The 26,841-nt window shown below is 52.7% G+C and overlaps 3 protein-coding genes across 7 annotated transcripts in view; 1 reads left to right on the forward strand and 2 right to left on the reverse strand.

Annotated features, from left to right (window-relative positions):
• Nucleotides 1-5,188: 5,188 nt before the first annotated feature.
• Nucleotides 5,189-7,526, reverse strand: C2CD4D (C2 calcium dependent domain containing 4D). Of its 4 annotated transcripts, none has more exons than XM_045546992.1 (2): nucleotides 7,398-7,526; nucleotides 5,189-6,436 (listed from the first exon to the last, which is right to left on the reverse strand). In XM_045546992.1, exon 2 carries the CDS (start codon nucleotides 6,340-6,342, stop codon nucleotides 5,281-5,283), a length of 1,062 nt encoding a protein of 353 aa, XP_045402948.1. In that variant the 5' UTR covers nucleotides 6,343-6,436; nucleotides 7,398-7,526; the 3' UTR covers nucleotides 5,189-5,280. The 4 variants fall into 4 exon arrangements, with proteins under 4 accessions (XP_045402948.1, XP_045402947.1, XP_045402945.1 ...); XM_045546991.1 differs by lacking the exon at nucleotides 7,398-7,526 and adding an exon at nucleotides 6,957-7,131 and having other exon boundaries at nucleotides 5,189-6,495; XM_045546989.1 differs by lacking the exon at nucleotides 7,398-7,526 and adding an exon at nucleotides 6,727-6,935.
• A 7,886-nt stretch (nucleotides 7,527-15,412) lies between these two features.
• On the reverse strand, nucleotides 15,413-22,291 carry THEM5 (thioesterase superfamily member 5). The gene is made up of 6 exons (XM_045546993.1): nucleotides 22,030-22,291; nucleotides 20,577-20,778; nucleotides 18,788-18,926; nucleotides 16,342-16,452; nucleotides 15,912-16,036; nucleotides 15,413-15,595 (listed from the first exon to the last, which is right to left on the reverse strand). Exons 1-6 carry the CDS (start codon nucleotides 22,150-22,152, stop codon nucleotides 15,549-15,551), a joined length of 747 nt encoding a protein of 248 aa, XP_045402949.1. The 5' UTR covers nucleotides 22,153-22,291; the 3' UTR covers nucleotides 15,413-15,548.
• Nucleotides 22,292-23,661: 1,370 nt separating this feature from the next.
• The window catches only part of LOC123635134 (non-histone chromosomal protein HMG-14-like), a 31,191-nt gene continuing 28,011 nt past the window's right edge, over nucleotides 23,662-26,841 (forward strand). Inside the window, exons 1-2 of one of the 2 annotated variants that reach the window (XR_006734057.1) lie at nucleotides 23,662-24,575; nucleotides 25,264-26,233. The gene's annotated coding sequence lies outside the window, so the exon portion shown is untranslated. Of the gene's footprint in view, nucleotides 24,576-25,263; nucleotides 26,234-26,841 lie in introns of those variants that run through there. The other variant, XM_045546996.1, reaches the window with a different exon arrangement.

Here is a 26,841-nt window from a genome sequence, read left to right on the forward strand (position 1 = left end):
CAGGCAGGGGAAAGGAGTGGCTGGCAGAGCGTCCTGGCACCAGGAGGGGACATGGGGAGAGAGCAGCTGACCAGAGTATGGAGGCTTGAGGAGAAACAGGATAGGAGAAAGGAAGGGAAATAGCATTTACATTTATTGATCACCTACTGTATGCTGGGGCTTCTGCCAGGCACTTTATGTAACTCCATGATTTTATTAATACTTTGTATAAATCCTCACAACACCCACCACAGGGAAGCGTAATTATTCCAGATTTATCAGTGAGTCAGGTAATGCTCAGACATATTAATGACTTGCCCAAGGACGTACACAAGGACAATACATGGTTGAGCTATGGTTTGAACCCAGGTCTTTGTGACTTCAGAATCTTGTGGTTTCTACCGGACTAAGACAGATGATGTCAGGAATAGAAGTGATGAGGGGAGGAGAGGGGAGGGGGGGAGGGCATGTTTGGGGGGATTCTGCCTCTTCTCCAGGACGGGGTCGGACTCATCCCGGTCATGCCTCAGTTCCCTAGAATTCCCTGCTGCCCTGCTGCTTCCACATGCTCTCAGGCGTTGAGGGCGAAGGGCAGGCGTGGAGGAGTGTGCTGGGGCAGAGGAGCAATGGAGGGGAGTGGAGACGAGAGACGCTACCCTGGACTAGCTGGGAGAAGGAGAGCCCCGCAGACTCAGTGGGCCCACACTGAGGCCTGTACTGAAAGGCTCCGAGGAGGGTCGAGGAACGAGGCTTCCGTGCATGCTGGAGGCCACTTCTCTCCTGCGTGGCCTGGGCCCAGAGTTTGATTAGCTGGGCCTGGCTCTCCTGGTTACCCAACAGGCAGCTGGCTAGGGGCCAGGCTGCAGCGGGAGGCTCCCTGGCGCCACCTCCCGCTCTCCTTCCCAGCTGGTAAACAGCAGAGCAGGAGCCAGCCACGCCACAGCCTCGTGACTCGCCCGCTCCCCCCACCTGGTGCACGTGGCACCTGGCATGGAGAGGGCAGGCAGCTGTCCCTTCCCTATTCTGCCGTCCCATCTTGCCATCCCCTGCTCCTGCCCCACCCTGGAGTTTCACACTCTGCTACCATCAGCACCTCTGTTCCTGGGTAGCTCCCAGAACCTCCTAATGTCTGCAGCTTGAGGGACAAAAGTTAGAAGTGGAGAAGGACTTTCCAACTCTTAAGGTGGTTGACAAGGGATGGGGAGTGAGGAAGATGAAGGGAAGCTTTGGGGGACCTTCTGTACTGAGTCTGAGGGTATGTTTTTGTGCCTCAGGGCTTGGATTGTCCCCGTATCCTTCTGGTAAATGAAGGCCCATGCTTCCATCTATGCTTCTCTGCACAGAACAGGATGTTGGTCTGTTTTGGGCTCTGGCTCTTGGGTAGGTTTGGCGTTACAGGCAAAGCATTCTGCAGCACCCAGGACCCTCTGGCTGACAAGTGGAGCCAACAAGAGGTGGGGTGGGGGTATGGGAGGGGTGCAGGGGAGTGCCGGGGGTAGTGTGGCTCTGTCCCTGCTGCCCCCAGAACTCCACCATTATCCTTTCTCTCTGTCTTTCCGCTGGTCCCTGCTGGCTGTGGCTCTTCACTTTCCGTGCCTCCCAGCTCTCCCCTCTCTATCTCTTCTCATCTTGAGGCCTCTCTGCCTCTGTGGCTCTGGGTCTCCCAGGGCCCTTCCTGACTAACCACCCGCATCCCTTGTAGGCACAGGGTGGAGGTCACGCAGAATGCTTGTGGGTGGGCACTGGGCATCCCCAGATACCGCAGGTGTGGCTGCCTGCCCAGTTGTGCCACTTTGTGCTGCTGTGTGGGGTGGGGAGGAAGTGACTGGAGGTTGAGAAGACAGCATCCTGCCTCTAAGCCTAAGAGAATCACATGCTTTCTAAGCATTCTCTGCCCCTTCCCTGCCCTAAGCATGGATGGCTTGGGTTCTTTCTCCTCAGGGCAAGAAGTTCCCTTGGTTATCCTTTTGGGAAATCTCCCCTCTTGTCTAAACTTCCTCCCTCTTGCTGCAATCAGAGCTCCTTTTTTGGAGAAATCAGTCCTTTCAAAGCAGGGCAGTGGTTATTTCCTCTTCAAATACAGTCTTACAGTCAAATGCAAGGACAAGACTGATAGGGATCAAACAATCATTTCACCTTCCACGTGCCCAGTCCCGTTATCGGGCCTGACAATCTCAATGCAGGGGGCAAACAGCCTGGAGGGGGTGGAGAGTGGTGGTGGCGGCTTGGAACTGGGGAGAAGTCACCAACTTCTCTTTCCCTCCCTCCCCACCCCAGAACCACAGAAACCACTTAAAGCTCAGCACAACCTGCCCTTCCAGGGAGGGCCTAGGGGCTAAAGGTAGAAATGTGTGTGGCCCGGGCAGCCTGCAATGCCACACACTGACCCAGCCCCATCCTTGGTGTGTCCTCTCCTGTGGGCAGCCTGATCCAGTGGTTAGGGACCTCCTTTCTTTTGGTCCCAGGGGGCACCAAGCCCAGGGAGACCTCGATTCAGTGGAGTGATTCAGGGATGGGCTGTGCCCCAACCGTTAAAAAAAAAAAGGACAACTCAGGCTCTATAAACATCTGTAGCCTCCAGATCTCACAGCCTCCACCCCTCCCCTTCCTGTCACAAAGGCCACTGTGGGTGGAGGGAACAGTGGGAGTTTGACCCTGGCTCCTGGCCTTGAACTTCGCTTGGTGACCCAGCCTGTCCCTCTCATCTATCAATTACCCTTTACAGTCACACAGGATTAGAGGCAGCAAGGACGGTTGAAAAGAAACAGGAGCTCTGATTTTTGGAGCAGAAATACATTGTAAGAATGTGGTCTGCCGTTTATTAGCTGTGGGCCCTGAGGCAAATCCCAGGCCTCAGCCACCACATCAGTAAAAAGGGGGCAGGCGTAACTGTTCTGACTACTGTCTGCACACCTGCTCTGGGGCCAGAGCAGTCTGCACACTGGAGGGGGTCTTAGGACCTTATTTGCCCCCCAGGCATGTTCCCCTGGCTTTAGCTGCCCAGGATGTCCCCTCAGGGGCTCTGCTAGCTTCCCTGAGCAGCCGGGGTGGGGATGGGTGGGGGTGTCTAGGAGGAGCCATAGTCAGAACCCCTCCCTACAGCCAGGGCTGATGCCCAGGCAAATTTACTTAACCTCTCTGATCTATTTCCTTCTTCGTAAGACGGGAATAATAACACCTACCTTACGGAGTGGCTGTGATGATTAACTGAGACAGCACAGGTGCAGTACAGGGCCTGGTCCAAAGTACCGAGGCTTAAAAAAAATATTTTGTTTCCTCCCTCCCTCTTTCCATTCTTATAGTCTTCTCTCGTTTTTTATCTGAACCCCCCTTTCCATTCCCTTTCCTGCTTGCTTTTTCTCTATAACATCACCAAATAAAATTCTTTGCATTTTACTTGCTCATTTTGTAACTTGTCTGATCCTCATGTCTGTTTTGGCCACTGCTGTATCCAATGCCTGGCACTTCCTAGACCCTAAGGATTAGCTGAAGGAATGCATGAATGAAGGTTATATGACCTGTACGTTTCTTTCCAGATACTTTCAAAAGGGTACCAAATCCAGTTGCTCACCAAAGGTGGTCATGGGAGGATTTGGGGGCTGAAATAGGAGTACAGTACAAGGGATAGAACTAAACCTATAGGCAAATTCAAACTGGCAGGGTGTGAAATGATTGGAGAACTATCATCTTAGGGAAGGAGGCCCCTTTCAGAGTGACTTGACCGGGAGGCAACAGCTGGCAGCTGTTGTAGCTGCAGCTGTTATAGTGAGGTGATTAGGAGCCCAGATTCTGGAGCCAGACTCTCTGAATTTTAGTCCGACCTCTTACTAGCTACAGAAGGCCCAAGGTCACATTGGATAACAATAGTGCTTACATCCTGTGTGAGTTGCCGAGAGGAATAAATGGCTTGACAAGTTGTTGGAACAGTTCCTTGTGTGGGCATAATCTATGCGTAGCTGTGAGCCCTTCTGATTGTTTGGTCAATGCTACCACCTCGTGGACACCTGGAGCAAGGTTTCCCTGGCCCAGGGCTAGGTAGGTGGTGGGGACCCAATCATGGGAGGGGGAAGGAACTAGGGAGCTATTTCAATGGAGAGGTGTGTGTGTGTGTGTGTGTGTGTGTGTGTGTGTGTGTGTGTGTGTGTGTTGTGTTGGGATCCAACAGGCTTAGCCCTGCTGTGGGCCACAGCTGGCACCATGGGAAATAAGAAAGGGCCCAAGGGGAAGGGAGAACAAAGCTGGATTGGTCCTGCCTACTCCCTTCCTCCCTCCCTCCTTCCTCCAAGTCTGGCCTGAGCCAAGAGGAACCAGCTCCCAAGGAGGTGCAGGCAGAGAGCAGAAGGTCACCACTGACGTCAGGGACATTCAGGTAGAGGTAAACACACTCTGACCTACATTTATCCATCTTCCACCCACTCCTGCTCCTGGCTGTAGTAGCTCCCCCTTAAGTGGGGGGCAGCAGTGCAATAAGGGGGACCTCACACTCTCCCAGCAGCATGTCCTGGAGAATCCTGCACCCCTGTCCAGCTTTCCTGAGAACAGTCCTCACACTGCGGTAGTACCCCTCCTCCCCTGGATGGCAATCCCTGCGACATTATACCTCATTCATTTGGTACCCAATCACTGCTCTGGTTCTTGGTTCCACCCTTGCCCCGCGGGGAGGCACAGGTGTGGAAAAGGCAAGAGGGAGTCAGGAAGATTAAAGGGCACTGTGTATTAGTCCGAAATTCCTGACTCACTCCTAAGACCCAGAAATTTCATCTCTTTTCAGGACAGATGTAGGTGTTGGGGGGCATGGGGGAGGAGTGCTAATTTCCCTTGTGCAGCCCCCAGGAACCCTCAGGAAGGTGGCTTGTGTTGGTTTCTGTCAGAGTGACTCAGTGATTGAAGGACTCCCTGAAGGTTTGGGGCCTTGTTGGACAGGGACCCTAGGGCCTATCAGCCCAGATCTACTGAAGTAGCATCTCTTGGGGATGAAGCCCAGGACTCTGCATGTTTAACAAGCTCTTGCAAGATTTCTGATGTCTGGTCATTCTGATGCTCCTTTGAGTTTGAGGACCACTGCTTAAGGTCTGCTCCAACTCAGACAATCTGAACGAACGTCTTCCACCCCGTGCATGCCCTGGACAGAGGGAAGAGGGTAGGCTGCACACCTGAAGAGTGTAGGGTGCCAACAAGGGGAGAGAGCCAGCTAGGAACAAATGGACATTTTATTAGCAAAAATAAATACACGCCGAGCAGATGGAAAGAATGAGGTCTGCAGACCCGGCAGAGACCTCCTGGGGAAGCCACAGTCTCAGTCTACAGGCTGAGATGGGTGGGCGCCAGGGAGGACCCTGGGCTTAGCCCCCCGCCCAAAGGGGGCAGCAGCGCAATAAGGGGCGTCTCGCACTCCCCCAGCAGCGCGTCCCTGCGGAGTCCCGCGCCCCTGTCCAGCACCTTGGCCCTCAGACTGCGGGCGGCCAGGTCTGGCAGGCCGAGCCCCTCGAAGAAGAAGTCCTCGTTGAAGATGGGGTTGGTGCTGCACTTGACCACGCGGCTCCGCTGAGCCCGCGGCCGGACGCGGGGCCGCAGCCTCAGCACCACGCAGCAGCCGCCGCCGCCGCTCCCGGGGCAGGCCCGCGGCCGGGGCAGGCCCTCGGCGCTCACCAGGCGCAGCCGCAGCCGCCCGGGCCCGGCCTGGTACTCGGTGGAGAGCCGCAGCTGCCCGCCGCGGGGCCCGAGGCGCAGCACGCTCTCCTTGGTCGGCCGCAGCTGGCAGCACAGGAAGTCGAGGTGGAAGAGCGGCGGCGTGGGCGGCCCCGCGCGGCGCCGCGCGGCGGGGCTGGTGTCCGCCGAGCTCGCCTCCTTCGGGGACAGCGAGTGCGGCGTGGGTAGCCGGCGCCGGCCGAGGCCGGGCCGCGGGGAGCCGAAGGGCGACGAGTCGGGCGACGAGGCAGTGTCGCTGTCGGGGGCCCGGCAGAGGCGCAGGTCCGGGGCGGACACGTGCAGCCAGGACTGCGCCGGGGGCAGCCCCTCGGCCGGGGCGGGCGGCGGCGAGTGGAACAGGGACTCGCGCCGGCGCGTGTGCGGGCTCTCGGGCAGGAAGGCCCAGCCTTCGCGGCCTGCCAGGTGCGGCAGCGAGCAGGCCGAGGGGAGGCCGCGCCCGGCCGCGTCACGCCGCGCTGCGGGCTCGGCGCCGCCCGGGGCCCGGAGCCGAGGCGGGATGAAGAACTGCGGGATGCGATCCGGGGTGAGGACGTTGGGGCAGGCGCGCGTGGTTGGGCCCGGGGCGCTGCGCTTAGAGAACAGGCTGGAGGGCGCCCACCGGGCCCTGGGCTCCGCAGTCCCCACCCTGTAGCCAACCTTCTCCAAGAGCCACATGCAGTGGGTGGGAGTAATAAAACTCCGAATTCCGCAGGGCGAGAGGGTCCAAATCCCACGTCTCACTCGGGTGGCAGTGCTGGGCGGAGCTGGGCTGGGAGAGGAGAGAAGAGGAGCCAGAAGTAGGTGATGCTGGAGTATTCACTGGGCTGCCTGTTTGAGCAGAAAAAGGGCTGCGAAGTCGAGGGGGAAGGGGGGTTGGGGAGATAGGGAGGGAGCCCTGGGCCATACAGCCATATTTTCAAATGCAGGCCTCGGACACCAAGTACACAGACTCTCCCACTTGTACTAAAGATGACCCACCCACCTAAGAGTTAGAGGGCCCAGCACACCCACTAGAACCCCAGGGTACTATGAGGACAAACAGTATAACATCCGGATTACCAGAAGGTCTGTAGGCACAAAAAGGACCCAGATTCCGAACTGCCCTGAAGGGACACCAAGGCCGAGGCTGGTTCACCTCCTTCTCGTCCCCCTTCCCTACGCCCCGGCCATTCCGAAGATTTGGGCTCTCCTCCAGGATATGGTCTGTCGCCCCTCGGGACTCTCTCCCCTGCCCCGCCGCCTGGGAGCAAGCTTTTCTGGACTGAGCCATCCTTCGGTCAAAGCCCCACCTGCCTCCTCTGGCTCCTCCCTCGCATTCTCAAGTCGCTCCTGGCCAGAAGGGGACTCACTTCTGTTCCTGGCAGCCAGAGAACACACCTGGCTGCTGACCTGAGGACACTGCAGGGCCAATCCAAGGAGACGCACCTCTCAGGGGGGCACAGAATCCCACCCCCGCCTTTAGTCCTGACCGTCCCGCCCGCGCCTCGCAGCCCTACGGGCGGCCGTTGGGTCGCCCCTCCCACTCTCCACTCCTTTTCTCCCTAGGAAACCGCCGAGCACAAAGGCAGCATTGATTCTCCGCTAGCCCCAGGGCGGCCCCCGGAAGGCTCCGCCGCCACGCGCTCACCGCACGCCTGCACCGAGCTACCCGGAGCGCGATGTTCCGACAGTCTGCCCGGGAATCTGGGCCCTCTACCGGGTCTGTCGTGCGCTCGGAGTGCAGGGCTCACCTGTGGGCCGCCTCTGGGGTTCTGGCCTCTGGCCCGGATGCATTCAGAGTCCCAGGGGAGCAGCTTCCTCTCCAGCTTGCTCCCCAAGCCCAGTCTTTCTGGGAGGAGCTGGCAAAGGCCTTAGCTGCCTACGTCCTACCTCTTTTCCTGGATAAACACAGCTCTGTCTCTGCGGCCATCAGCCCGGCCTTCTTAATTTCTTCCTTCAGCTGGAGCCAGATTTCTAGCAGCAAGCAGCTTTTTGGCCAGGCCTCCTCTGCTGGGCCTGGGCTGCTTAAGGGTTGGGGAGGGTTACAGAGAAGAGGGAGGCTGCCATCAGTGGGCAGTGGCCCTACTCCAGCCCTCCCACGTGAAGCCCATAGCTATGGCTACACAAATCCCATCTTCTGCAAAGCTCTTCTTGCTGGAATCCTGCCTGGGCCCCCATTGCTCCGTTCTGGAGCCATCCCAATAGCTCCCAGGCAGAGTGACTTGCAGTGACCAGTTCTCTGAATTATACTGGCTCAAGGAACCGTGGCTAGGCTTAGGTTTCAGGGAGACAGAGGACAGAGCTGGTTTCAACAGTGAGTCCACATTAAGCTCGCCTATGCCCTCCATCCTTGGCAGACCCTAGGTCACGCAGGCCACCACTGAGAAGATGAGACCATCAGTTGCGTTCCAGGCATACCCACCATCCTTCAGTCCCTGAAAGGCAGAAAGCTCATTGGGACCTTTGCATAGGCTATTTCCTTTTCTATGACCACTCTTCCCTTTCATTCTTCAGCTCTGGAGGCCTTCATTGACACCCTCCCATCTAAATTGGGGGCACTTGCTCTGTACTTTCACAGCACCCCATACTTTTCCTTTATGGCATTGATTACAGTGTTTTCTATTTATGTGATTATTTAATGTCTGCGTTTCTTACTAGACTGTAAGCATCATAAGGACAGGGCTTAGCACAAAGCAGGTGTTCAGGCAGGATTTGATGAGTGAATTAGTGATATTAAGAAGAATTATACTTGAAACAATTTGTTCATCTATTTATTGAGTACCTAAAATGTACCAAGCACTATGCTAGGTGCTGAGGATACATAGAATGGAGAGCTAAGGGAAGAGACAGACAATAAACGTGCAAACAACAACAAAAAGACAAATTGTGAAATGCAGGAAACAACCAAGATAAAACGAACCAGTTAATGCAAGAATACTTTTTCATCTGATACTTGGAGACTTCAACAAAGCAAGTGTTTCTTTTGTGAAGATCCCTGCCAACCCCCAGACCTTCCATTCCTGTGGCTCCCGACTCAGTGCAGCCTTGGTGTTGTTTCTGGGGAGGGTCAGTCTGTGGAGTGCTGCAGCCAAGAGCTCATGGTTTTTGCATCAGTCAGATGGGCTGGGGATCTGGACTTTGCAACCTACTAGTGCATGAGATGATGGGGGCATGGATCAGAGTTGAGTAGTCAGCTTCTGGATATATTCTGAAGACAGAGTAAGTAGGGGTTCCTAATGGATCCATCCCCATCCGACAAGAAAGGAGGAGCCAAGGTTTTTGACCTGAGCAATTGGAAGAATGAAGTTACTATTTAAGAGGGGGAAGTATCAGGCACTCGATTTTGGATCTCTTCAAATTGAGATGCCCGTTAGACATCCAAGTGCAGAGTAGGCAGTTGGATGTATGAATCTGGTCCGGACTGAAGGTACATATGTGGACACCAAGAGAAATGTAGGTGGAATTTAAAGTCATGAGACTTGATGAAGTAGGTAGAAAAGAGAAAGGATACAAAGACTGAGTCCTGGGTGTTCATTTCATTTAGCAATCGGGGAGAGGAGGAGGAACCAGTTGTGTCAAATGATAAGGCAAAATGAAGTAAGATGAAGACTGGGAATTGACCACTGGATTTAGCATGAAGTTATTGGTGACTTTGACCAGAGCAGTTTTGGTGGAGCGGTGGGGGCAAAAGCCTGATCAGAGTGGGCTCAAGAGAGAATGGGAGGAGAAAGAGAGAGAGCAAAGACAACTCCCTTGAAGAGTTTGCTGAGAGTAGGGGAGAAGTGAGGTAGTGACCAGAGGTGGAAGTAGAGTCAAGAGAGCATTTTTAAATTAGAGAAACAATGGAATGTTTGTATGCTGATGGGAAAGATCTAATAGAAAGGGAAAACAATTGATAATGCAGAAGAAAGAAGGGAGATTTATTGGGACAATGCTCCTGAGTAAACAAGAAGAAATGAATGTTGTGGATAAGAAATAGGGCTAGGGGTTGTCCTTTGTCTTCTATGTGGACAGATTTCCCACAGATGCTGGAGAGAAGGTAGAATAAATGGGTAGAGGCTGGCAGGTGGAGAGATGTGATGGTGGGAGCTTGTCTCTTCTGAATGCTTCTAATTTCTCATGACACAGGAAGCAAGGTCATCAGCTGAGTGATGATCAGTAAAAGGTGGTGGCAGGAGTTTGAGTAGAGAGGACCAGGAATGGAATAGTCACCTAGGAGAGCAAGAGACTGAATGGTCTAGGGAACTCAGCATGATTGCAGGGCAGCATTATGGGCTGAGGGTAGTGATCATGACTTTAAAGTGAAACTGGACAGCATGGTTGTATGTTTTTTCTCCAGCTGTGTTCAGCTGTGCAGTGTGCAGGAGGGAAAGGGGTAGAGATTTGGATTTAGCCAGGATTGTGTTTTTTTTTTTTTTTTTTTTTGAGACAGAGTCTTGCTCTGTTGCCCGGGCTAGAGTGAGTGCCGTGGCGTCAGCCCAGCTCACAGCAACCTCAAACTTCTGGGCTCAAGCGATCCTACTGCCTCAGCCTCCCGAGTAGCTGGGACTACAGACATGCACCGCCACGCCTAGCTAATTTTTTCTATATATATTTTAGTTGGCCAGATAATTTCTTTCTATTTTTAGTAGAGACGGGGTCTCACTCTTGCTCAGGCTGGTCTCGAACTCCTGACCTCGAGCGATCCACCTGCCTCGGCCTCCCAGAGTGCTAGGATTACAGCCGTGAGCCACCGCGCGCAGCCCCTTAGCCAGGATCGTGTTTACTCTTTGACAATTCACTTTCCTGCTCCCTCTCTTCTTCCATTTCCTTCTTTTTGTAAACATTAATTTAAGGTTGTGTACGAGGCTGCATATCATCTGGGCTGCACAGCAGTGGGATTGAAAACTGACTATAGATATCCACAGCCTGGCTGTATTAGTCAGGGTCTGGTCAGGAAAATGGCATGTGCTACATGGCTCACATGGCTCAACAGGGAAGTTTGTTACAAAGGCATTGGAAGAACTTAAAAGGCAAATGGGATGGTGAAGGGCTGCCTAGAAGGATCTGTAACTATGGATACAGAGTCATTACTTAAGTTGCCTCCCAAAGCAAAGAAAAGGGGAGAAATACTCTGGCTTCTCCCTTCTTCCCACCTTCCAATCTGCTGCCAGAGCCTTCCAAAGCCATATGACAAAGGAGACTGGAAAGTATAGTTTGCAGGCACTAACCCTCTGCAACATAAAGCAGGATGGGGAGGCTGGGATCTGTGAGCAATCAGACAAATGACTGGCCAAAAGTTGGCTTTTTTTTTTTTTTTTGAGACAGAGTCTCACTTTGTTGCCCAGGCTAGAGTGCCCTGGCGTCAGCCTAGCTTACAGCAACCTCAAACTCCCGGGCTCAAGCAATCCTTCTGCCTCAGCCTCCCAAGTAGCTGGGACTACAGGCATGCGCCACCATGCCCGGCTCATTTTTTCTATATATTTTTAGTTGTCAGCTAATTTCTTTGTATTTTTAGTAGAGACGGGGTCTCGCTCTTGCTCAGGCTGGTCTCAAACTCCTGAGCTCAAATGATCCACCTGCCTCGGCCTCCCAGAGTGCTAGGATTATAGGTGTGAGCCATTGTGCCCTGCCAGAGCTGCTCCCTTGAGTAAGGATTCAGAGTGCTTCCTCCTCCCCTCTCCCTGCACCATTGCTGCCACTCCTTGAGAACTTCTTAAATGACTCAAGGGCTGTCTCTTGCTGGTGCCATTGCAGAAGGACAATTAAGGGTCTGGGCAGTACAGAGTGCTTTTCTGGGTCCACGCCAGCTGGACCTTTCCTCCAGGTAGGCAGGCAATTGCTACAAGGCTCCCTGGGCTTTTCGGTCCTGTGGCCTTGAGTGGTGGCCTCACGCAGTGTGACTTGGCTACCAGTGTTCACTATGGGCTCTGGTAAGTGATGGGGTGGTGACAAACTGTGTCTTGCAATTCTGGCATCTCACCTAGCACCTGTAATAAATGGCCTATCTCTGTAGTCTCAGGTCCAGAAAGACCTCAGGGGGGCCCTTCTTTAAGAGCTAGTATGAGCTACTGACATCCCTGCCTTCTTGAACTGGTTGATTTTGCAATGGCCTTATTCATTCTTTGGTTTCTCTTGGCACTTGACTCAGGCATCTGGAGGACATACATTCTCTGCTTTAAGCAGAATAAGCTGCTGCATTTGCCTGGGTGACCTACTGGATTCCACCCTATCTACCTCTGCAGTAGCTGTATTCCAGATAAATGCATGACATATGGGGAATGGGTTTGCAAATGTGATAGCAGCAGCTCCCTTTGCCGCTGCCAGCCAGCCGCAGTACTTGGCCCCCTGGGGGAGGAGAGGCAGCTCCCAAAGCCCTAGACTCTGCAGAAGTGTCCCAGCAGCCGATGACCTTATTTCCCTTACCAAGACCCCTGCCTTCCCAGCAGGCCTTACCCAGTCAAGGCTGACACTCTAAGCCTGGCTGTGGGGCCTCGCCCGAGAGGCTCCCACCTCTATAAGTTTCTATCCTGTGCCTATTTCTGTTAGAAACTGGCCCCAGCAGAGAAATACCAGGATGCATTTAACCTGTTATGGAAACTCAAACACAACTGTTTTATTTGTCTTCCTTTTCTTGGCTGCGTAGGAAGGATGGAATATATTTCCCTTCTTGTCTTGGGAATGTTAGAATGAAGATTAGGCTCTCCTTGACCATGAACAAAGGGCAATTAGTTTTTCAGTATACAATGATTTAGACTCTGGGTTTAATAGATTATCATGGGCAATCGTGAATGCACAAAAGGAGAAAGGGATTTTTGTGGGAATATATTTCCCTTCTTGTCTTGGGAATGTTAGAATGAAGATTAGGCTCTCCTTGACCATGAACAAAGGGCAATTAGTTTTTCAGTATACAATGATTTAGACTCTGGGTTTAATAGATTATCATGGGCAATCGTGAATGCACAAAAGGAGAAAGGGATTTTTGTGAGTATATGGGGGAGGGGATAGTAGACAGTGATAAGATTTTTGGCTGTGCCTCCAGTACATCTTTAGCTTTTGGAAGGCACTGGGTCAAGGCCCTTCAAATCCATGTCCACCTGTCCTTTGCCCATCATTTGAGACTGATGTCCTAGGAAGCGTATGGTCTAGATCCTGGAAAGAGAACCTGATCCACCTACCTCACCACCACTGCTGAAATTATTTGTGCACAACTCTCTGACCCTGTTCCATGCCACAAAGGGTTTCATCTCTCTGATCTCCTGAAGCCCCAGCCCCCCCCAGATCCTGGACCCCAGCTTAGGCCTGAAGCTGGCCAAATCTTTCACCTGGCACCCGGATGCCAATACCCAGCATGACTTTGGAAGTCACATGCTGGATATGGCGGAGCTTTGTCAGCCAGGCTCCTGAATGACTCCTAGACACCACCAGCTGGACTGTATGTGAGTGAGAAATACATTCTTCTGAAGATGGGTATTAAGCTATGGAGATTTAAAAGTTTACCTGTTTCAGCGTTTGGCTTTACTGTATCTAATAATAAAATCCTTTATGGTATGGCCCTTGAAGCTCTCATTCTTTGGTAAAACTTCCCCAACTTTGGCCTACTCTTGAATATCCCCTCCCTCTACTGGCCTTAATGGAATTCCGGCTATCCCAGGACAAGACACCTCTTCTCTTACAGCCCTCCCTGTAAAAGCTGCTCAGTTTTTCACCCTTTCCCTCCCCAGGCCCAGAGGAGCTACCGGCTTCTCCTGGGTAGCCATTGCCTGCTCCACGCCATTGTTCTCCCTCATGGCAAATCTCCTCCGCCTTAGAAATGTGCCCCAGCCATGTTGCTCTTTCCTCCTTTGCCACTGTTCTCGCCTGACTTACCTTCCACGCCCCTGGGTTTTGCCGGCTGGCTCCCGCCTCCTCTCACCCCAGGTGCCACTCCAGACACCTGTTTTCTCCCAGCAGCGGGGCCCTCAGCATGCCTTGATCACACACGTGATTGGTCAGTTTGTTTTCCTGATCTCTACTGTGGCTTTTCCGAGACATCCCCCTTTCTTCAGAGCCCTTCCCCCACTGATGGCCTTGGCCCCTATTTCACTGAGAAGGCTGAGGTGCTCTGGCGCGAATCCCCCAACTTCCTGTCCTGCTCTGCACCCCACCTCCTTCCTGCTGGGCTCAGAGTCACACTGATGCTCTCCCATGACTCCGTCTCCACGTCTCCACGTGTGCCCTTGATCCACTGTAAGACCAGAGAGCTGCTCTGTTGGACGACACCTCTCTCTCTCCTAAAAGCTTCAGCCTCTCTCCTCTGGCAATTTATAAATACAGCCAGATCTCTTTCCTCGAATAACAACAACAAAATTCCTAGAAAGAGTCATCTACATTCATTTCTTCATTCCCTAGTCCTATTTTTGTCCACTGTAATCTGGATTTTGCTCCCGCCTCCTAAAATTGCTCTGGCAAAGGAGACCACCACCTTCCTTACTGCCAAAGCAAAAGCCAAAAGCCTCTTTTTAGTTTTCATCTTCCTTGTCTTCTCTTTGGTATTTGGTACCACTGACCTTGTCCTCTTAGGACAGTCATTCCAGTCCTGGTCTCAGCCTCCTTCATGGGTCCTTGGTCTTCTGTCCCAGCTTTAAGCCTTAGTGTGATCTAAGGTTCTATTTTTGACCTCTTCTCCCTACCCCACTGTCACTGCCCTGCCACCTCCTCATTTTCACTCTGCATGAGCCATTCCCAGGGGTTCCATGTCAGATTTTATATTGACTGACAAATCTCTCCTGAGTTCTGAATCACAATATCCAGGTTCCTGCTGGCACTTGCCAGATGGTGCAAGTTCCGTGGGCACTTTAAGCTCAATGCATGGAAAACTGAGCTCATTCTCTGCCCCCACCTCAAACCTGCTTTTCTGTATTTCCATTGATACCACTTGGAACCTCCCAAGCCAGAAGCCTGGAGTCACCCTAGATGGCTCTCCTTCACTATGTATGGTTAGTGGCAAAGTCCTGCACTTGTTTCATCGGTAACATTTCCCGTCTCTCTCGACTTCATGGCTCTGACCCACGCGGGCCCTATGGTCTCCAGTGGAGCCTGCAGGGGTTTCCCAACCAGTGCTCCTGCCTTTAGCCAGCTGACCTCTTGCTGCCCCCACAGTCATCTTTCTAAATAACAAAGCTTTCTGTCACTCCCCAGCCCAAGCCCTTCAAAGGCTCCCTGTTGCCTGCAAGACAAAGTGAAGCTCCCTTCCAGGGTTTATGAAGCTTTCCCTGCCCACCTTCTCCTTCCCTCAGCTGCAGCCTGCTCGACACCTTGCTCCTCTCTGGAGGCCCTGCGTGCTTCCACACCTCTGTGCCTCTGTGCCTTTGTCCTTACGTTGCTCTGCCTGGAATGGCCTCCCCTCCCCTGCCTGCCTGCTGAATGCCACTTAACTTTTGAGACTCAGTGCAGGCAGAGCTTCCTCTTCAAAGCCTTTTCTGATCTCTTCATAGAACAGAACTGACCCTCCTCCCTTTGGGCCTGCACTGCACTCATGGTGGGAGGGCCCGGGAAGAGTTTGATGGAGCACTCTGCGCTCTCAGCTGCTGGCCCCCGGCCCCCAGTTGTGCATCTTGAGGCCAGGGGCCCTGTCTCTCATTGCAGCTGCCGTGCCTGGTGCCTCACCCAGCGCCTGGTTCCTGGCAGGTGCTCAGTAAATCTTTTCTGTTGATGCTGAATGGGAAGGTGGGTATGTGGGATTCCCTGGACAGAGTTTGATTTCCAAGCACTGAGAGGTTTTGGGCTGAGAATCAGGCTGTGAGACTTTATTTACTCAGAAGCCAGGGCCCTCTCCCTCACCTCACCAATTGCTTCCTGGGAAACCTCCCCGCCCCACCGCTCTAGAGTGGGTCCCAGGCGGGCAGGGCCGTCAGCAGTAGGCTCTCCTGAAGGCACAGTGACTATTGCTGGGATGACTCTTTTTCCAGCTGTAGCTGAAGGAAAATGCCTGCAAGAGAAGAGTGAGCTGAGTGGCCAGAGCCGGGACTGAGGTGGCTGGAGCTTGATGGGGTGCTCTGAGTGAGCATTTGGCTCCAAATTACCCGTTACCTGGATCCCGTCTGTGCGGCACAGGTTGGGTAACTCATAGGTAGAAAAAAATCCGAATTGGCTTCTCCCGCACTTCACCTGTGTCTCCAGTAGGTGCCCAACCCCGTTCCTAAAAGAGCTGGACCCCAGCCTAGGACCGGATCCTCTCTCCTGTTTGTTCTGGGGGTGGGTGGTGGCAGGACAGGGCCTGGGGCTAAGGCTGGGGATTTCTTTACCTGAGGATTTGGCATAGACTTTCTGCTCGTCTCTGCTCTGGGTGACGCAGGATATGTAAAGCTTCTGGTCCTCAATCTTTTCCACGTCAACGTTCAGGACAGCCAGAGAGCCCACGGGGATCAAGCTGGAAGAGGAGGTGGCGTAGCCTATCCCTCCCGTGAGCCCTGGCCCCCCATCCCTTCACCCTCTGTGCCCCATCGGTCTCTTCATCCCACCCTGCCTCAAGGCTCACAAGTGGCTCTAGGCTCAGGGTCTGCCTGTCAGCTCCCAAAGTTGGGTGGCAGGGTTTGCACCCTAGAGGAACTGTCTGGGTGCGGGCTGGGGAAGGAGTGTGGCAGGCAGAGCTCCATGCCCCGATGCCAAGGATGGCCACCTCCAGTGATGAAAAGGGCCATGACTTTGGCCAATGCCCTGAGGATCCACACTTACTTTTTGAATCTGATGTTGAGGCTTAGTGTTAACAGCCCCTCTCCAGCCAGGTAGGCAGTTTTAGAAAAGGTCTCATCCATCATGGCTGCCAGGGACCCACCGTGAGCAAACCTGGGGTGGGGACATGGAGTGACGCTAGGGCTGGGCCGCTGGGCAGACCACCCCACTGGGCCTTCCGTCCACTCCCCACTCCATGGTGGAACCCTGCCTCTCCCTTCCCCCAGGCTCCTCCCAACACTGATCTTCAGCCTCAGGGCAGCCACGAGGAAAGGAAACAGGGCTGTATCCCATCTGATCAAACCGGACAAAATCAACTGAGCTTTTCTCCTGTTTTGCTTCAGCATGTGTTAGCAGCCACTGATATATTGTTAATATTTTATTTCACCAGGACAGTTTTTTTTTTCTCATTAGAGTTGATGGAAGACGTTTTTTTGATTCATCACCTAATTGCTGGCAACAGTTGCCATAATTTGGAAGGGTGTGCGCACACAGGGAACCTGAACTTTTTGACTTAGACTTTGCAGCACAGCCTAAGGCCATCTCTCACCTTACCAGTCACTATGGCCGGTGCTGGGCCCACACTTCAAGACAAGTAAATGTGAAACGTAACTTATGCCCTAGAAAGTGCCGGCAAGGTGGACTCCTGAGCAGCGCTGCCTACAGAAAGCTGAGAGCCACTTCAGCAGGCCCTGGCAAACATTTGCTTTATTTAAAGTGTGCACAATTTTCATTCTCACTTGTGTGAGCTCCATGCCAGGTACTTCATTGCTGGTAGAACTCGGGAAAATAGAAAGGCAAAATAGAATGCAAATGACACCAAACATCTGAGTTTCTGATTTTCAAAAGTATAATCTCAATTCTGCATGGAACCAGGCCAGCCGGCCCCTTTCCTCTGGTGGAGAGAGCCGGAGGCTGAGCAACCACACTCACCTGGTTTGAGTCCTTGCTCCACCACTCATTACCTGTCTGATCTTGAGCAAGTTGCTAAACCTTTCTGAGCCTTAGTTTTCCCACTATGAATCGGGACTAAAAATAACTCCTATTTGTCAGATTAAATGAACAAATGTTTGCAAAATTTCATACACACTTCCAGGCACTTTCTTCTCTACCTCCCAAATTGCTTCAAAGAAGTTAAAAGGAGTGTGTCAAAGAGCCCTAGACCTGCTCTTCCCTCCTGGTCCCCACTGGCCAGGCAGGGACACATTGGCATTACGTGAGTCTTCAGAGTAGCTCTTGACCAACCACTTTGTCCCTCCTCCCTACTTCCCATTGCTCAGGGGCCTGGTGGGGACTGATTTCTTCTCTGGACCCCTCCTCGATCCATTAACTGGCCTCAGTGTTGGATGGTCCTCCTCTGCCTCTTCAGCCTCACCTCCACGAGCCTCTAAATAAAAGTCAGCCCCACTTCAGCCTCACCCCTGCCTCCTTAGGGTTTTCCTCTTTGGAAAGGAGGGTGCCAGGGCTCTGAGCTGTACCCCAGTGTCTGCATGCACTAGTCTGAGGAGTGGTGCCCCACGGAGGACGCCTTCAGAATGGCCACAGTGACCAAGGGGTGTATAACCTATGGACATCTACTTAGCACTTTGGGTTCTGTTCAGCCCCAATTGAGCCCCTCTCGGGCCACAGGACCTTAGAGCTGCTTCGACCCTCTCTTGCCTCTATCTCCCCTGCAGGACCTCCAGCACCGCCAAGAGCCTTCAGTCTGGAGCAGGAACAGGGATAGAGGAGAAGGCAAACAACCACAAACTTGGTGACCATGTGGCATTAGGCAAGGGGCCCAGGCCTGGTCTGATGTCCCTGTGGATGTTATTTATGCCCCGTGTGAGTTCTGCCCTTGTTCTGTTCCAAGCCTGGAGACAGCAGAGTACGGTGGAGAGAGCAATAGACTTGGAATCCCAGCTTCTAGACTGGAGTCCTGGATCTGACTTTGATTGCCTGTGCTATCTTGGGCAAGTCACTTTACCTCTGTGCACCCCCGTTTCCCCATGGATAAAATGTGGGGTTTGGATAGATGGCGTTTGATAGCTATATCAGGCTTTATGGTTCATGAGCACACACATATAGGCTCATAATATCATATCTCTCGGTCACCCTGACAGGTAGATATTATTGCCCCAGGTTTAAGGTAAGACTAAAGACCAGAGGTCAGATTGCTTGCTTGGAGTCCTGAGGCCAACAGCAGCAGAACAGGACTGGAAGTTGGGCTCTGAATTCCAGATCTTGCCCTCTGGAATGTGTACCACATTCTTCTCAAAGTGGACTCTCAGGTCCTTTGCCCAGAAAATTATGAGACCTCAATAAAGAGGCTCTCCCCTATCTGCACAGTGGGGACCAGATCAGATGACCCAGTGTGTCCTTCCAGGCCTAGCATTGTGCCCAACACCCACATCCTCGCTCCTCCTGAGCCACACCCAGGAGGCAGCCAAGGTCTTGCCTGTGGCCTTACCCTGGGGGCCCCTCCAGGTAGGGGCCTGGCTGGAACAGACAGACAGACTTCTTCTTGGAAGGGTGGAAAAAGATGACATACTCATAGCCTCGTCCTTCCACTTGGATGCACCTGGTGAAGATGCGACAGTCATCTTTGTCTGGGGAGAGATGGGCAGTGTTGCGGCTGGAGAAGGCACGGTGTGGGGGCATGGGGCCTGGTCAGGATGCAGCACCATGTGTGGATCCCTGCCTTGGGTACAAGGTCAAGAAGAGAGAACCAGAAGGCACCAGGCTCTGCCCTCAGGCAGCCTTTCTTCTAGGAGCAGAGGCATGCACAGTCCCTGTCTTCAGAGAGCCCCGGTCTAGGGAAGTGCCCTGGGTGAGGGTGGAGATAGGATCAGGGCCAGACGGAGATTTTAAGAGACCATAGCATTGAAAATTAAAGATGTAATTACTCTGCCGGGCGCAGTGGCTCACGCCTGTAGTCCTAGCACTCTGGGAGGCCGAGGCAGGAGGGTTGCTTGAGCTCAGGAATTTGAGACCAGCCTCAGCAAGAGTAAGAACTCGTCTCTACTAAAAATCGAAAGAAGATTAGCTGGGAAACTAAAAGTAGAAAAAATTAGCCGGCTGTGGTGGCACATGCCTGTAGTCCCAGCTACTTGGGAGGCTGAGGCAGGAGGATTGCTTGAGCTCGGGAGTTTGAGGTTGCTGTGAGCTAGGCTGACACCACGGCACTCTAGCCCAGGCAACAGAGCGAGACTCTGTCTCAAAAAAAAAAAAAAAAAGATGTAATTACTCATGGAATTCACATAATCCACATATTAAAATAACAATACTAAACAGTAAAATAATTGTTCATGAAGTTCATCGAAGTTCTTATTTTTTCCCAAGACAATTACAACAGCATCCTTTTTTGGCTAGGCTAGCTCACAGCAACCTCAAACTCCTGGGCTCAAACTTCTGCCTCAGTCTCCTGAGTAGCTGGGACTACAGGCATGCGCCACCATGCCTGGCTCATTTTTTCTATATATTTTTAGCTATCCAGCTAATTTCTTTTTATTTTTAGTACAGACGGGGTCTTGCTCTTGCTCAGGCTGGTCTCGAACTCCTGACCTTGAGTGATCCTCCCGCTTCAGCCTCCCAGAGTGCTAGGATTACAGGCGTGAGCCACCGTGCCCAGCCTAACATCCTTTTTTGGAAGTACCAAAGTCCTAAAAAATATTATTTTGTGTACCTGCTTTGTTTGTGCCATAAACCCAAGGGCATCTGCCCACAGTGCCATCCATTCACCACTGGGCAGGAAGACCACATGGATGAGTGAGAGTGACAGGAAGACACAGACAGACAGACACACTCAAAGACAAAGGTAGAAGGTCTATCAGTCGGATGCACTGGGTGTGTCAGGAGTGCCGGGCCCAGCAGAGCAGGGGTGGTGTGCAGGGCCTGCAGGAGATGAGGGGGATCCAAAGGCTTTGGTGGGCTTGGGGAGAAGCGTTGGCAGAAGGGAAGAACACCCAGGGAGAAGCCAGAAAGGGCAAGGCTGAATGGCAGTTCCAGTGGGAACACACTTGGCCGGGAGTAAAACCAGGCCCGCCAGGGTGTGTGCGCTTCACCGGGAGGGCAGGAGCCAGAGACCTGAGCAGACGCTGGCCCACCCCCTGCCTGGGGCCGCAGCGTGAGGGTGAAGTTAGGCAGCAGGGAGCACTAGGCTGAGAACTGGAAGGGAGCTTGTGAATCTCCTTCCAGCAGTCTTGGAACACAGGTAAGGGGGCTGTGGGTACACACGGGCCCTCTCAGGCCACCCTTACCTGAGGCGACTGCCAACCCGGATGGGAGCTGGAACCCCTGGATGTGCTCTCTGTTGGACTTGAAGGAGGGCAGTTTGATCCAGCCATCAGACTTGGTCTTCTCCAGATATTCTTGGTACAGGCTCAGCATATCTGGACACCAGCTGGCATTGGGAAGGGCATAATCCTTCAAGTCTGTCTTCTCTGGACAGAATCTTGAGACCTGGGCAGGAAAAATAGGGGGACTAGCCAGTGTCCTGAAGGATGAGGGCTGCTGCCTGGGCTGCAGCACCTCTAGGTAGCCAGTTCCTGGGTTCCTGGGCTCCTTGATCCCTTCTGCCTGTGTTAACCTGGAGGACAGGGCCCATCTTCCTTGCAGAGGGTGGGGGGCCTCTGTGGGTGACTGGGCAAGGAGACACTGAAGAGCAAAGGAAGGGAGGGGAGGGAATGGGCGCCAGAAATTCCAGGCATGCTGCTCCGTGGTGATGCATTACGCTCCTTCTGCTTTGAAGCTGAGAACTGCCAATATTGGCCCCACTGTACAGATGGGGAAACTGAGCAAATACCGCCAAGGTTGCCAAGCTTGTGAGTGTGAGAGTGGGTGGTCACACTGGACTTGGGCTACCCTAGGGAGTGAGGACAGTTGGTGAGGACCACTTTTCTGAGCTCTCACTTCAGGAGTTAATCCAGCACTGTCCCCAGCCATGGGCCTGCCCAGGCAGGGCGGCTCCTCTGAAACATGTTTGGGCTCCCACAGAGGTGCAGTGCCACGGCTGGGGTAGAGGCAATGTGTCCATCTGTGGGACAAGGGGGAGTCCTCTGTAGCATCAGCTGTTCACACACCAGTCACAGCTGTGGGCAGCAAGCGAGCTGCTTCTGTCTGGGGATACCCCTACTTAGCTGCAACAGTCTGAGCCCCGTAAGAGGAAGGTGATTTGTTGGTGGCCACACAAGATTCAGACCAGGATGCAAGTATTCTGCTGGTTTTAGTTTTGAACCAGGGTTACTTGGTATACCAGAGCACCCTCCCCTTGCCAAATCAACTAGCTCGGTGGCTGGCTCGGTGGCTCACGCTTGTAAGTAATCCTAGCACTCTGGGAGGCCGAGGCAGGAGAATCGCTTGAGGTCAGGAGTTCGAGACCAGCCTGAGCAAGAATGAGACCTCGTCTCTACAACAAATACAAAAATTGGGTGTGGTGACGCATGCCTGTACTCCAAGCTACTTGGGAGGCTGAGGCAGGAGATTGCTTGAGCCCAGGAGTTTGAGGTTGCTGTGAGCTGGGCTGACACCACAGCACTCTAGCTTGGGCGACAGAGCGAGACTCTGTCTCCAAAAAAAAAAAAAGAAAAAAAAATAGCTCCTCAAAACACTGCCCGCCTCCCCCAGCTGAGAAGAAGCAATTCGGGATGTGCCTTAAGCAATAGGCTCCCCAGAGAAAGGCTGCTTGTCTGGCTGAGCTGGGAACTCACTCACCAGGGAGTCTGTGGAGGATCCAAATGCTGAAGCAGGGTTGAGTCCGGGCAGGATACAGGGGGCCCTAAGGAGGGCTCCCTGTTGGCCACATCTTGCTACCACCTGGAAGGCTCTCCGTATCATGGCTGGGTGCTAGGTTCCCAGCCCTGCCTGGATGGGGCTGCCTCCTGAGGAGCGCTCTCAGCTGCCCCTCTGGGCTGTAGGTGCAGCTGCGTCCCACGAGCCTCTCCGTTCTGTCCCACTGCAGAGAGACTGGGCAAGGCTGGACTCGTTTGGTGCAACACCCACAGATGCCTGCAGCCTTTATCTGGTTCCAGAGCCCTACCCAAGCACTTGGGGTTGCGGGGAGCAGATGCTGCTTGGGCATGAAATAGCAGCAGGACTGGCCTGAGTTGTTAAAGGGGTGAAAGTGTGCATAAACAAATGGTATGGGGTAGACGGAGCTTTGGGGAGCTGCCTTGGGATTTCTGGGGGAGAACCCAAGAATATGTCCAGAAAGACAAGGGAAATCTGTTTCGTGATTGGAGGGTTTTCGTGGAGCATTTGTGGTGTGTGTTCTGCAGTAAGACTCTGAAAGCTCTGGTATGATTTGGGGACTTAGAAAACCAACTCATAACCCTTAGACACCCCTTTCTTATATCCCAGACAAGGGTTAGCACAGGGAAGTCTCACTCTGGTCCCTGGCCGGGCATGGGAGTTGGGAGTTGGGGAGGGCTTGAGGTGGGAGGACAGAAAATCATTTGGGAGGAAGCAGCTTAGCAAGGAAACACCCATGCTTTGGGGACCCCAGGGAGGGGATGGTGGCAGCAGACAGTGCTGGGAGCCAGGTGGCAGCGGCAGTGGGGGCTCTGCCACTGGCAGGCCTGGAAGCTTGGGTAGGTGAGTGGAAGGAGTGCTCTGCCAATGTCTGCAAGGCAGTGGACTTTTTTTGGTGGCATTGTTTCTTCTATTGAATTAAAACTGCCCATTTTCAATGGAAAGTCCCAGTTTTTAACTTATTAAAATAAAAGCATATTCTAAAGATCAGAACTGGGCAAAAGTGGAATCATAATGATGATGATGATGATGATGATAGTGATGATTATGATATTTTGGTAGTTTCCAGAAGATCCAACTGACTTAATATGGAAATTTAAACGGTTTGTCTCACCGTCTGTATTTGGCTGCCCTAGAAGACTAGAATATAAACATTTCCCCTTACCTCCTGTGAAGGTTTGAATTAAACTTCCTTAAGGACTGGGGGAACCAGTTTTTTGATTGATTCAGGCTCTGGGTCTAACGAAAGATATTTGAATTAGTGGCGGACATTTAAAAACAGGAAGTTTCGGCCGGGCTCCGTGGCTCATGCCTGTAATCCTAGCACTCTGGGAGGCGGAGGCGGGAGGATCATTTGAGCTCAGGAGTTTGAGACCAGCCTGAGCAAGAGTGAGACCCTGTCTCTACTAAAAATAGAAGGAAATTGTATGGACAATTAAAAATATACATAGAAAAATTAGCCCGGCATGGTGGCATGTACCTGTAGTCCCAGCTACTGGGGAGGCTGAGGCAGGAGGATTGCTTAAGCCCAGGAGTTTGAGGTTGCTGTGAGCTAGGCTGATGCCACGGCACTCTAACCTGGGCAACAGAGTGAGACTCTGTTTCAAAAAAAAAAAAAAAAATTAAAATTAAATTAAAAAAAGAAAAAAAGAAAACCAGGAAGATTCTTACAAAGCAGAAGGTTGAGGATCTCCGGAAAAGTTGGACGATCTGCCAGCAATAATCTTTGTTCCTGAGCAACAGGTTGCTGTGCCTGGTGCCCTGTGGCTGTGGCTTGTCCAGGCCTGCCCGGGACTAGGCACCCTCTGTTCCCTTTGCCAGCCTCTATCTGTGTGTGATCTTTGCCTTGGAAGGTAGGACTTGAGGAGGAGACAGAATAAAAGAAGAATCCTATAGAGGGTAGAGGGACTGGGGAGGAGACAGGAAAGGGGAGTGGGGAGAAGGGGGCTCCTCGCCCACCCCTCATGGCTGGGAGCTGATCCCAGCAAGGAGGGCCCAGGAGGAGGAAAGGGCTGTCCTTCCAAGAACAGTGGGTGAACCTGGGGAGGAAATTGCTGTTTCATTGCCCAAGAGCCACCTGGGAGCTGGGTTATCATCCTGGCAGGGGCAGGTGATCGTACATCCCAGTGGGATCTGATTCTCGTGTTGCCCGACTAGAGGAGTAACATTCTCCCACTTTAGTCATTTCACAACTTTTTGTTAAATTGACTTTCAAATATTTACATAATTATGATTATGCAACATTTGTTCTCAGCCTTGCCACACACTACACTTATATTTCCTTTCTTGTACAACTTTTATTTTCTTGAGTTGATAATTTCAAAGGTTCAGCTGGGTGATGTATACAAGGGAATGCAGGGGAACGGAAGGAGCTGATGAGTGGCTGAGGTGACCATTTCCCAGCTGGGAGGGGAGAGCATCCAGGAGGGAGAAAATAAAAGAAAGGAGGCTCCGGCGATGTCGGGTGATATTGAAGAGCAGATGTGGAAAGACGTCTGAGGAGAACATCTGTAGGTGACACCAAAACCATGGGTATGGCCTTCCACTGGGGTGGCTGGACGAGGATGGAGGAGCTTATCGAAGTCCATCTAGGAAGAGAGAGGTTAGGACTATTGACAAAGTGCTCCTTCCCCCCTTTACGACTCCTTTTCCCACTATTCTGCACATCTGTGGATCCTGTCTGCAACACTGAGCCCTTCCTGGGTGTGGGCTGAGTGGTGAGTGATCCAGGGAGGTGGAAAGGTGCTTGGCTAATACTTTGAATGGGCTTTGTTACAACATGAGCTTTGGCCCCCAACCCTTCTCCCTGTGTATGAATTAAGCTCAGAGAAAATTAAGAAAACCCCGCTTAGAGAAAGACTCTCCTTAGATCAAGGCTGTCTGGACAAACAATTAGAAAAAAGAGGAAAGTCAGTGAAGTTTAAGCATAATTGAGAACTCCTGCCAGATTCTGATTTAGCTTGTTGCCTGCCTGGTTCATTTCCAGCTTGACACCCATGGGTGCATGTTGAGTCTGGGGGCTTCTCTTGCTGAAATACAACCTGTCCCCAGGAGCACATCCTGGGCCCCGCCTGACGGGTGGCGCACAAGGATGAGCAGTGGTGCGCTGGCAAGTGTTTAACAATCTTCTCTGGGGTCAGGGGATCTCTGATTTGTAGCATTTTGCCAATTTCTGCAGTGTAAATATTCCCACTGCAGCTGATTTCAAGCTACCAGTGTGAAGTCACTGACCCTGAGTGTGGAGTGAGGAAGAGATGTGCACAGTCGGCTCTTGCAGACCAGTAGGAACCGGCGCTGGCATGCCACCGCGCTGGCCACTTCTCTCTCTCTCGGAGTGAAACGACAGCAGCAACCAAGGCCTTGGTAGTTTAGCAGATCAGTTCTTGGTCCCAGGTCTAAACTTGCTTGCACTTCCCTATCTTTTGGGGTTTCCTTCCTTCATAAGACTATGGAGTGCTTAGTCTCCTCAGCCTGTCCTTCTTGCTCCCCCCTCAAACAATAGGACATTTTTTGTGTGTTTAAAGATATGTACTAACTACCAAGAGGAAAATTATTAACATTTCCAGAAATCTTACAAAGTCCTCCTCATCCTGGGTGGCCCTGGGAACCCTTCCCAGATGATTCTGGACTTGGGGTGGGGCTCCCTGACCTGGGCCGGCTGACGCCCTGCTGCGATCGTGGGAGTCCCAGCACTTTGGAGTGGTTCTGCCTGCGCTGATTCCTACCTGGCCTTTCCGAATGAGGAAAGAACTTCCCCAGACAACATTCCTGACCTCAGATGCCTCCTGAAGACTCAGCCCTGTAGGGTCACCGCAGGCAATTTCCAGAGGATGCCCGGACAGCCCATTTCCCTGTCAGTCCATGGTTGACTCCCAAACTCCTGCCCTCAGGAAAGCTGGGTTTCTTGATCTCCTTCTAGCTAACGGCCAGAGGCCAGCTGGGCAGGAGCAGCTGTGCATAATAGGGGCGGTGGGCACACCCAAGGGTGCTCAGTGGGGGCGACCCTGGTTCCACTCCATGCAGGAGTTGCATGGTGGAATGTGTGCCCAGTTGCCAGCACTTCTGATTTTCCAAGAAAAGCTGGTGCAAATCTAGACTGTGTGAAACCTTCTAACCTTTGGATGTTGCAACGAATTTATAAAAATACGGAATGAGCCAAACCAAATGTCTCTGGCTGGATCTTGTCCTGTGGGCCACTCGTCAGGCCACCTGGTTCTAAACTCATTCCTGGGCATCCCAGGAGTCTGCCCTTGTCTGCCCCCGATCTAGTCCTGATTGTTCCCAGATTAGCTGCCTTTTCCTGATTCCCTCTGGGAGGGGCCTTCCTGAGACTAATTTTACACCCCGGATGCCCACAGTGGGCCCTTTGGAAAGGAAAATAATTGTCACATGTTAAGACGAATGAATCCGTTGGCTCTACACTGCCTCAGGGTTTGTGCTTCATCTGGTTTCTAAGGGTTTTGGTCTTTGCTGTGGGTAGAAGGTATTAACGGCCAGCTTGGGGAAGGGCCTGAGCTTAGCCTCAGAGAGTCCAGGGCTGTCGTTGGGAAACTGTCTTGACAAAACCTGGGACATAGCATGGGAGCTAAAAGAAAAGGTTGCTGAGTGCTCTGCTCACAGGGGCCCGAGGTGGTTGGACTCCATGTACCAGCCTGGGTGAAGAATGGCCCAGGGCTGTGGCAGAGGGACCTTGTGCCTAGGGGAGGTCAGGGAAGCTGATATATAGACGCTGGCTCCAGGTGGCAGCTGCCAGTGTGGTCACAGGGCTGAGGGAGG

This window comes from Lemur catta, chromosome 3 (genome assembly GCF_020740605.2).
Source record: "Lemur catta isolate mLemCat1 chromosome 3, mLemCat1.pri, whole genome shotgun sequence".
NCBI classification, from domain to species: Eukaryota; Metazoa; Chordata; class Mammalia; order Primates; family Lemuridae; genus Lemur; species Lemur catta.